The 12,120-nt window shown below is 44.1% G+C and overlaps 1 protein-coding gene across 1 annotated transcript; it reads left to right on the top strand.

Annotated features, from left to right (window-relative positions):
• The first annotated feature begins 6,288 nt into the window (after nucleotides 1–6,288).
• On the top strand, nucleotides 6,289–6,909 carry LOC120681299 (translation initiation factor IF-2-like). The gene has a single exon (XM_039962808.1). The coding sequence runs from the start codon at nucleotides 6,289–6,291 to the stop codon at nucleotides 6,907–6,909; it is 621 nt and encodes a 206-aa protein (XP_039818742.1).
• Nucleotides 6,910–12,120: the final 5,211 nt, after the last annotated feature.

The following is a 12,120-nucleotide window of genomic DNA, read 5'->3' as shown; positions in this document are numbered from 1 at the left end:
GTGCATGCGAGGGAGGGAGAGGGAGAAAGAGAGGCCAGGCCGGCTTCAAGTGGCGACATGATTAGGTGATGCGCCTCCGAGCAAACAAGTCTATGCCGAATCTTCTCTCTTCTTTAATTTTAGCCTGTAGTCACAAATTCCTAATAAACTATAACCCTGTGTATTGTAGTGTACATGTGCGAGCTCTCATTTCCACTCATTCGCATCCACTTCGGGGTCGTTCGGGTTGCATGCTTATTATTGCGACGGAACCGCCAAATTAAAACTCTAAATTAAGCATAATTGCTGTCATTTGAATACATCAGGCGCATTTTTTAATGGTTTAATTTGACGGTCCTTTCTCAACCCACGGCCTGATCGAAACAACACCGGTAGTCCCATGCGAAGACAGGCGCAGATGGTACAAGCACGACAATTACTTGAAAATAATAAGAGGTACACGCGATAGAAACTTTAAGTTTTACAAACCGAGTTCAAATATACAAAAGCTTACATAATTTACATGAATTAAATAATTTACAACTATAACCAAAATTCAGAAGGATAAGAAAAACTATAACTACATTAACCTCAATGGTTCATGTTCATTACAACCGGTCAGACCGGTACACCTCACCGGTCAGACCGGTGCTCAACGGCCTACCCAACCACCGGTCAGACCGGTCCACTGACTGATCAGACCGGTCTGAACAAAACTGAGGGCTGCACACTCTGCCCTCAAGTGTGCGACCCACCACAGCCCTATCCTAAGGGTCTATCTCCACGACCTGCCACCCCTCTGCATTGCGGCAGATGAACTTGGCACAGCAGGGGCAGAAGTCAACGTCCTAGGGTCCTAAAATAATTTGGGTAGCAACAAACCCTGAGCATCTAATACTCAGCAAGACTTACCCGACCAGTGGGTATAACTCAGCCCACATACCTAGACATGCAAGGCTTTCTGGCTGGTGGTTGGTTTTGCAGAAAAAGGCGACTAAAGTAACTCCTTACTTTCATTATTTTAGCTCCAGATTCTATGTAAATCAACCATAATCTAAGCTTTTGCATAACCCAACTATAGCAGACATGGTAGAGCATTAAATAATAGTGCAGTACTCATCATCATATATATAATCATCCTGCTATCATAAAACTACGATGTGACGCAGTTGATCAAGGTGCTCATATTCGAGAGCGACTGACGGCGAATCGATCCGATTTAACCTTACAAAGTGAACCTAACCAACACGGCACGCGTATGCCCCGTCGGACCACACGCACCAACCATTCCCCTCCCCGCCTCGAACTACAGGAACCAGCCCAACCACATATGGTCAGCCGAGCTCAACATGAGACCACCAAAAATAAACATATGCATCCCCATTTCTCCGCGACTACTCAACTACCCCAGGAGTTGGGTGCAGGTTCCTGTACTTTCGAAGCAAGGCAGTACTCGGCTTACCGGTTTCGACTACCTCCTACTCCCGGCATGCGGCTAGTACAATTCAAACATGATCAGCAGAGCCAACAATGGTACGGTCCTTAACTGACTCAGACGGGACTAAGACAACCAGGAACCCTGTCCTACTGCCATACCTATATATCATCATCAATTCCCGTCCGGTCTCAAATTTCCATGCATTCTATATCAATTTCAACAGCTCATGTATTGGAATATAAATATATCTCATAACTCGCGAGTAACCGGAAAGTACTCAACTTCTAAATATCCTATACCTCGCGAGTGACATGAAATCACTCGACTTCTACCGAGAACTAGTAAGCATAGCATTTCTATCATCCTATCCATACTAGTATAACTCAAGGAAACCTAAGGATCATGCAACTAGGGTTCCAAATAATTTCTAAACTTAATGCACAAGTAATAGATACATATATAGGTGTCATAATTTGAAATAATAGTTCATGCACCGGGGCTTACCTTCTAGCTGTTGCTCAGTACTAGGGTGAACTGGGCCTTGGGCCGGGTGCTCACAAATCTCCTGTTGTGGCTCCTGTGGCTCCGCGATCACCTCATAAACCACCCCCTCCGCTACGGATGCTACACGTATGCATATGATATAAGCCAATGTAAATATGATGTGCAACTTTAAAATAAATAACCATTGAACGAGTATACTACTAATGATTTATATTACTTCAAGCAGTTCTGATAAAAAAACCGGTGGCACCGGATTTCCAAAACCGGTGGCACTGGTTTCGGCACCGGTCAGGTAAAACCGGTGGCACTGGATTTACCAAACCGGTGGCACCGGTTTCGGCCTGTTGCGCACAACTTGGTGCACAGCGCCCAGAACGGAAGAAGGGAGGGCTTGGGAAGGTTGAGGGGGATGCTGTGATGCTTACCCCATGCTTAGTTTGCACATCAAAGGTTGGAGAATGGAGATCGACGCGTGAGTCGAATCTTCAAGCGGCCACGTTGGTGAGGAAGTGGTTTCGGCCGTGGAACGGCTCAAATGAGCTCGGGGATGGGTGGAGGACGAGGCGAGGTAGGTTTGGGTAGGAGGAATTGACGCACGGTGACCGGAGACGGCCGGACGGCGATGGGGGCGGCTCAACCTTAAGCTAGGGCACGGGAGGAAGAGGAGAATGGCGAAGAGAGAATCACGGCGCCCAAAGGGGATAAGTGAGGCGGGGATACGGCGACGTGGCGCATCCTCGGCGCAGCTCGCTGACGGCGACGCGTGGCACGCCAATATGCGTGCTCTGCCCCTGAACTGCGAAAAACCGGTGGCACTGGTTTCCAAAAACCAGTGGCACCGGTTTTGATCCAGTCAGACAAAAAAATTCTTAGCTAATGGTTTTGGTCGCGTAAGTTTAACTAATGTCTGTGATTAGGTTTAATTATAGGTGATTAACACCAGTGATGTTACAATTATCGTGCTTGTTGATTAGAGTTGAGGGATCATGTTTTATTACCGTCATCTATCTTAGATCCTGTTTGGAGTAGCTAAGTTGAGTGCTAAATTTTAGCATGTATTAACACTCATACATATGCTAAAGTTTTTAGTCTTGGCTAGCTAAAGTTTAGCCCGCCCCATTAGCACTTCCGTTTGGATGAGCTAGTGCAAGTTTAGCACTTTCATCTATTAGCACTTGAATCCAAACAGGACCTTACTATTACTAATTGGAGGCTCCTTTCAAGGCTCCACATAAAGCCACTTAAGATTCTAGATGTACACTCTACAAAAATAGAGAAATTCTAAAAATTCTAACAAAAAACAGAAACATTCGGCCATCAATCTGACAACTATAATTATAATAGTTATTGGATCTGTTATCTTTCCTAATAAATTACTCACCTTTGCTAATATAAAAATAGACTAAAATAATCCCTAAAAAATTGTCTAAAGCGTGAGTAGTCGCAAACTGTATGGCCAAGATGGCCAGGTCTGTTCTAGTCTTGGGAGCACGGCGTGCCCCAATGTGTTAGCGTGAGTAGTTAGCGTGAGCTTGGCTTCGCTGTTGTACTAAAACAATTCTATTTCTTTTCTTAATACAAAGATACGCAGGTCTCCTGCGTATTCAAGAAAAAAATATAAAAAAATCTAAAATAACCCCCTAATCTTGATGTAAATTATCCACTTATACCATTATAAAAATAATGTAAATAACCTCCTAATTTTGCATATAAAATTTTCAATTATATCATTATTAAAAGTTAAAGTAATCCCTAAATCTAAATCTAAATATATAGTTATAATAAAATATTAAAATGGACCAATATAAATTCTAAACTACTATTTATATCATTATTAATATATTATTTGTGTTATTATTTATATAAAACAATATTCATGGTATGTGTCACCATATATTCATGTATGATGAAAGAGATAAAAATATCAATTCATAAATAAATGGTTCAGTTAAATATATATCAAACAAACATGGAGGTATGATGCAAAATTGCAACTAGATAATGATAAATATGTATTTTAATTTAGAGCATGTGTTAGAATATTTAATAGATGAACGATGGCGTGAAATAGATAATTATAATGATTATTTATAAGCTTTATTTTTTTATATTAACTCTAATTAGCCAGTGTGGGAACACGGATTGATACGCTAGTTTAATTATATGTTGACAATGAAATATGTTGACGATGAAGTAATTTTAATAAAGAGAGTGCATGGTTCATGTCTACAGTACCTGTGAAGTGTATACTCGGCTTGATTACTACTATATTATATGACCCCGCTTTTTTTACTGTAAATAGGGTTCACACAGATTTACACAACACATGTTGCACTTTCACCCGCAAACATGGACATTCACAGTGGGGTAATATATAAAGAAATGGTTGTACATTGACTATAAAAAGATCGATGCAACAAATGATGTTGATGTTGCTGGCCTGGCCTGTAATCAAGTACTTACTATTGTCTTACTTATATAAGTACTAGTAACCTACAAAATGAACTTTTGCTGTTCATCATTTATTAACGTACTGCGTCGTACAAAAGCGTCTAACGATAACCAACTTTCCATATGTTTCCTCCTCCGTAAGATAATATAGTTGATTTGTCTAGACTTCTGCACACACAGCATATATATAAATTAGACAAGGTGCTCGTGTACTCATTATATAGTATCGTCAGTGACATAAAAAAAGAAACATAAGGCTGTAACTCTATGTAGTTTGTTTGACGGGTAACCACCTTCTCATATCTAATATTATCCGTGATTATATGGACTTTTGCAGTAATAATCTAGTATTTGACTTGAATTGGTGCTAGATTTTGTGGTGTTTTATAAACTCCAACACATGGCAATCCAGCAGCTAATTCGAGGAATTAATAATTAATGAGCATAAACTATGCTATGTCGTGGTCGAATTGTTTGCACTATTAGTTACTTGTCGCAGCAACAAAAGCTAGCGGAAAGAACCGGCAAAGAAGAGATAAACTAGAATTAGAAGTTACTTTTAGTACCAACATGCGAGTTAGTGTAGAATTGTCTATACCCTTAGTTAACTTATTACTTTCTTGCATGGTGACACTAGATTAAGTAGTAGTATCCTCATCATTGAGTGATTGAACAACAGAGTCTTCCAATCCTTCGGGCATCTAATAGAGTAAATATATCACTAAGAAAGGACACATATGTTTAAGACAAAATATAGTTTATACACCAATAAAAATGTGCTTGCTTCCCCAACGCTTTCTTGCCGCTCTCTGAACATTAGTAGAAAACAAGCCAAGGGTTCACCCTAAAAATACCGGCATGAAGATGAACCGGTACACCTATGGTACTTTTGGAGTTGATGAAATCTATGAATGAACCTTAGGTACCGGGTAGTAATTTTTATATTAGATTGATGAACTTTCTGGGTATAAAATAATAAACCGATTGACTGCGTTGGGAATATATATCTATGGTGCTGGAGAGACATGAACACACATACTAATGGTAGTGTCAGTGTTACAGTGTCTATATGGTATCACAGTCACCAGCAACTATATATACTAATCTCACCGCCTTGAAAAAATATATATTTAGTTGCATACGCAGGAGAGTGCTGCACACCTTTATTTGTATTATGTTTACAAAAAGAAATGATGCTAATAAGAAAAGGAACCTGACTACTCGGCACTGTACGTACTCCATCCGTTTCAAGTTGTAAGTCATCAACTTTTTTGTATTAAATTAAATTAGTATTCGGTCCCACTTTTTGTTATTTGGTCTCATATTTTGAAGTATCAGATGGTATTTTATCCTAGGTACTTCCTACCTTCAACGCCGTAGAATTTTATTATATGGACGGCTACTATTTTTTTCAATCATCGTAAAACTTCTCTTTTTAGTTTGACAAAAATTACATATCACTACTACAGAAACCTTGATCTGTCCCGGTTGGGAAACCTTTTTTGTCCCGGTTTCCCAACCGGGAACGCCATGCCGGGACAAAAGCGGGAACCCTTTTGTCCCGGATCTGGCAACCGGGACAAAAGAATCCCTTTTGTCCCGGTTGGTAATACCAACCGGGAAAAAAAGTTTTTTTTGCGTCCCCCGCCGGAGCTCCGCACCACCGGCTCCTCCCTCCTCGAGCTCCAATTCCATCACTCCATCACAAAAACATGCTCAACTCCCTCACAAAGATACAATCACACTTGAAAAAAATTTCAGATTGAAGCTAGAAACATTCTTATCTTACATGGTCATCACACATCACACAAGTAAAATAGCAAAAATCTAATTCACAATACAAGAGACTGATTTGATTCATCATACAAGAATTGACCAAAACACTCACAAACCAAAAAAACAAAACAAAAAAACATATGCCGCCCTCACCGGCCCAAGGCGGCGGGCGTGCCCGCCCTGCGCATGGCCGCGCGCGGCAGCGGCGGCTTGCTGGGCCTCACCCGCGCCTCGTCCCCGCCAGCGTCGCAGCCTCCTGGCCGCGTGGCTCGCCGGGCGCGTCGCCAGCGTCCCTTGTGGGCGCGCGCTTCCCGCGGCTCGCCGGCCCGCGTCCGCCCCCACCAGCGTGGCCGCGCCTCCTGGCCGCGCGCTGCGGCGGCGGCGGCGGCTGGCCGGCTCGCCGGCCCGCACACGGGCGCGCCCGACCCCGCCGGCGCCTGGCCGCGGCTTGCCGGCCCGCAGCCGCGCGCGCTTCCCGCGGCTCGCCGGCCCGCGTCCGCCCCCACCAGCGTGGCTGCGCCTCCTGGCCGCGCGCTGCGGCGGCGGCGGCTGGCCGGCTCGCCGGCCCGCACACGGGCGCGCCCGCCCCCGCCGGCGCCTGGCCGCGGCTTGCCGGCCCGCAGCCGCGCGCGCTTCCCGCGGCTCGCCGGCCCGCGTCCGCCCCCACCAGCGTGGCCGCGCGCTGCGGCAACGGCGGCTGGCCGGCCCGCGCCCGCCCCCACCGGCGCCTGGCGCGGCTCGCCGCCCCCGCCTGCGCCTGAGAGGGAGGAAGGACTGGATCGAGGAGGGAGGGGAGGAGGAGGAAAGCTCGAGGGAGAGAGATGCCAGGGAGAAGAAGAGTCGAAGAGATAAGAGAGGGGACAGAGTTAAATAAATGAGAGGTAGGCCACGCCCGTGAAACTCTTTTATCCCGGTTGGAGACTCCAACCGGGACAAAAGACTATCTTTTAGTCCCAGTTGGAGTCACCCACCGGGACTAAATCCTTTAGTCCCGGTGGGTGACTCCAACCGGGACTAAAGGATACTATTTTCTTCCGGTGGAAGTCTTCAACCGGGATAAAATGTCTCTTTCTACTCTTTATTGGTTGCTAGACTTTAGACCCGGGACTAAAGCTTTCATTTGTCCCGGGTCCAATAACGACCGGGACAAATGTACAGGAACAAAGCCCTGTTTTGTAGCAGTGTATAGAAAAGATTACAAAGACTTACATCGCAAAAATAGATGTATTATGAAAGTATATTTAATAAAGAATCTAATGATACTTATTTGGTATTTTAAATGTTAGTACTTTGGTATATAAATTTGGTCAAATTTGAAATATTTTGACTCTCCAAGAAAATAGGAATGACTTACAATTGGGAATGGAGGGAGTAGTAATTTACAAAGAGGGCTGGGGGTGAATAATGTTTGCACTAGAATGAGTGAATGACCCAGCCTGGAGAACTTTTACAATTACTGCTGGTATGACAGCATAATTCATCATATGCACATATATATATGACCATTGACCAAGCTAAGCTATATATGTGTGAGGATCGGATTGACTTTGAATCCTGTTTAGGCCGGCGCGCGTACGTATGTTACGACTTTTGGATGTGCGTGGGCGTACGTTGCGTGTGGTGTGGGTGCTGTGTCTCTCCAAGCTGCTGCATGCTGTACTCGATCAGAAAAAAGAAGAAGGATTAATTGTTAAACAAGCCTAGGGATCAAGCTAGCTAGCCGACAGCATTTCTCGGTGACACATCCGAAATCACGAACGGCCATGGGCAGCAGAGCACGCAGCTAGCGGCTGTCAAGCCAAGCCATCCCGGAGTGAGGTTGGACTTTCCCCGGCCCGGTGTTGCTTTCAGCTTGTGTGGCCGGAAAACAGCGACAGGCCAACCAATGCACACAAACTAGCAGCAGCTAGTGGCACGAAACCAAATTATATGACCTCTATACGTGTGAATCAGCTAGGGAGAATTGTATTAGCGCTGCTGCTGCAGCAGCATCTGAACGCTCGCCTCGCCGAGATGAGCTGCTTGCTTTAATTACCAAATTGGCCTCTCGATCGTCTCCTGCTGGGGGTGGTGGCTTCTCGCTCTTTTTCTTGATCTCCATCATCCTGTCTCGATCGCTCTCCCTGCCTGCATAGATGTGTGCTTTGCTAGCAGCTGCTGCTTTTGGTCCCCGTCGTCGCGGACTCGACGAGGGATTAGGCTAGGTTTAATCACGCCATTAGTCGGTCTCGGGCTTATCCTCACGCCATTGGCCAAAAGGCGACGTGCTTGTCGGGATTAGGGACCATGACGCGCACAATTAGCGATTAATTAATTGCCGTCGTGCCTGGGGCTACCTTGCACTGCGTTGCTTACCTGCTGCTAGCGCTCGATCGATCGCGCTAAGCTTTCTTAAAGCGAGTAAAGTTGGTTGTCACGCGGATTAAAAATAGTGCAACTGGGTACGAGCGAGCGAGTCACCGTCCTTGGAACCACCACTGTTGGTCGCACGCAGCTAGCCACCTAGCTAGCTGCCCAAGATCTAGGACATGTCCACCGATGACCGATCGATTGGCCACCACGACGCGACGAGCGCGCGCGAAGACGGCGAAAAGAACGAAACCTCATTTGCCCGCCGGCCGGAGATCACGAGCGGCGGCTGGTGCGGTGCGTGCGCCCAGTCCATGCGGATTTCGATCGATCCATGAGCTAGCTAGTTAGCTGCTGGTATGGAATAATTCGTCATGCACCCGTCGATCCATCGATCATCACTTGTGTAGTATTAGTCGTATGTGCATCCGGACATGCCAATAAAGTATATATGACTACTCTATGTATTCAGTGTGAACTTGGGAAATCAGTGTAGAATCGGTTCAATACTCAATATTCTAGCAGAATTTTCAAAATTGAAGATCAAATTGAGAGACAGTAGTTTCAAATCCATTAGAGTGGCATTTTTTATGCTGGTTTGCCAAAACCTAACGCAACCCTCCTCCTTTACCCGGGCTTGGGACCGGCTATGTTGAGACGACTCAGGAGAGAGTCTTCCAGTCAGCATAGTGCAGACTGATAAAATAAAAGGCCTGACTTGATTGCACAACAAGAGAAGATGTGCACATATATATAGCTAGATTCAACGCTAATAAGAAGGCCCCCATTACCCCCATATATGCCATGAGCAGGAGGCATGGCTGGGCGTGGCCTAGGGACGGCGGGAACTTTTAGTCCTGTTTAGAGTCAGTCCCAGCCCCATTCTCAGTCCCAGTTGGTGACTCCAATCAGGACTAAAAGTTCCCGCCATCCTCTAGCCGCTGGATCCAAGACTAAAGTCTTCATTGGTTCTGGGCCCAACAGCAGTCGGAACTAATGTTAAACTCAGAATCATTTTTGTACTAGTACATGTTTGACAATTAAGTATTACTTCATCTTTACAGTGTCTATATATACCAAGCAACGTCCTACTAAGGAATCCATATTTTTTTTCTTCTGAGATCTAACGTATCCAAAGCTCTATTTGGTGAAAGGTTGACACATGATTAATGATTGTATAATTAGATGATTAGTTTATGCGATAATCACCTTTGCCCGAGGCAACATGAAAAATTGCAAAAGGGCTGGCCTAGTGGTTAGAGGAGCCTCGGTAGCATCTCAGAACCTGGTTTCGACTCCCCGTGGGAGCTAATATTCTAGGATTTAACATTATTGTGCATTCAGTGGTAGGCGATGTTCCCGTCGATAGCGAGACGACTATGGTAATTTTGTCAATCTCAATGATTTGCCGGCGATGTCTTCAAAGATGCCCATAGGGGTACGGTTTGCGTACGTGTGCTCATAGGGGCCGGGGTGTGAGTGTGCGTGCGTTGTGAGTGTCTGAGTTGTACTGTGGAATCTAAAAAAAAACAACATGAAAATCTGCAATGCAAGTTTTTAATTTACAACACACCTGTGGCTGACAGGCTCTATATTTAATTCCACCCTTAAAAAAGTGGTGGTTACACAACCTAAGATACCCGAAAGCAGTGAGAAGATCAGAAGAAGAAGCAAAAAAACGAAACAAAACAGTGTAATGTGTACTTACGTACGTCTTATCCAAATGCTTGGATTCCTTTTAATAGTAACCTCAAGTGCTTACTTGTGTTGATAAAAAACAGCAAATCATGCAAAAAAAATTTGTATCCACAATGCAAGTGAGTTAAGAGTATGCATGATGCACTGTTCCAGATCTCGTCCCTCTTATATATTTAGACTTTATGATGATAGCAGCTTGGTGATATCTTATCAGCTGCTAATCCTGCAAAAATGAATTTGTACCTACCAAGAATTGTACATGCCTTGCACACATCATGCACTTTCTTTTAATCGAGTACATGAATATCTGTAAATTAAATATTTTTTATAATAAGCTCTACAAGAGCAAAAATATTATAGTCATGTAAGAACTCCAGGTGACTCCTTAAGATTTGAGAGAATTGCTTTCCTATTCCGTATTGAATAGAGAGATCTAGATGATGAGATGAACAAAATGAAGTGTCATTGCTGGACCGCGAGATGCAATTAGTAAATGCGGTCGTGTTTCCATCGCTCTAACTTTTGGAGCATCGGTTACGGTTTCCTTCCTATTTTGCCATGGCAATTGGCAACCTGCAGGGAGGGCAACAACATAAGCGTGGGGCTGCGTGGTGGGGCCTTGCAGCGGGACGCGTGGGTCTCAGCAGACACAGCGCGGCCCGTTCCCGAGAAAGGCGAGCTCCTGACGTGCCCGGCCATGGCTGACAGCCACGCTGAGTTACCGCCTGGGAGTACGTGGCCGCACGTGACAGGGCACGTGGGACGAGCCGATGAAGCTTTGGCTCGGCTGCACCGGCTCGCTTTCGGAGAGAGCGCCACTGGCTCGGGTCCAGGATGGGCACTTGTCGAGAGCTGATTAGCCCGGCACAACTCCCTGTGTTGATGTTGGAGTGGTATAAACGTAAAGAGGGAGCATGGTTAAAAGCCGGTTGCTGAAGTTACTATGACAGATAGTGAGAGCGAGGAAAAAATATAGTAGCACTATTACCTTAACAATGTCAAGCTTTTCGTAAGAAAAAACATTGGTCTGTCGTCAAAGAACATTCATGTTGTCTCCTAAAAAAAGAATATTCATATTGGGGAGTAGCATGTGAAGTAAAAAAAAAAGAGAGTAGCAATCATGCATCTATCCGTAAGTCATTAATCTACAATGAAAGAGAGAACAACTAGTCACCCCCAACACCTGATCAATTAACAAAATAACAATGCACCTTTGCTTCTTCCAAGTCCGTAATCTGAGTCAAATATGACACTAGTGATTAAGAGATAATTATCTCACGCGTCTAGATGCCAACAACAATGTAACAACATTGTAGACACAACAGTGAGAGTAGATTAAGCATTCTTTGGCAAATACACACTTACCTACTATTTGTATTTATATGACTATCGAGATGATGGAAAATTTCAAAGGATTTGATTAGCACTAAAACGTGATGACCAAACAGTGGATCAGAGTGAGCTAATTTACTACCATTTATTCCCAGTATAATGTTACATCAAACATCATACCAATATAACAATTTCAACTTTATGAAAATGCTTGATTTCATGCTTATGTAGGAAAAGAAATGACATGATCAAAATTTGAGTTAACATACAGTTTCGGCAAAGAAATATAAATGTAACAAAATATATATTACAATATGGGCTGGTATAATTCTTAGTTTAGCAAAAAGAGCATGATATATGGTTGTTTTGCTTTATTGTGGTAGAAGAAAAGGACCTGGTTAATTATCCTTTGTTAAATAGGAATTTAGAGAATATTTACCGTGAGGAAAAACTATAAATTCTATTAAATGCCAGTTAATTTTAGACTTATATTAAATTATGTACTCTTTCATGGTGGTACACATGGATTCTGTGATCTAGCGCTATCCCTTCCCTTCCCTAATCTAGCTAGACATCTATGCAACTAAATTAAC

The sequence above is a fragment of the Panicum virgatum genome, chromosome 7N (assembly GCF_016808335.1).
Source record: "Panicum virgatum strain AP13 chromosome 7N, P.virgatum_v5, whole genome shotgun sequence".
NCBI lineage: Eukaryota > Viridiplantae > Streptophyta > Magnoliopsida > Poales > Poaceae > Panicum > Panicum virgatum.
The sequence above is the reverse complement of the archived record's forward strand: the minus strand, read 5'-3'. Positions and strand labels throughout refer to the sequence as shown.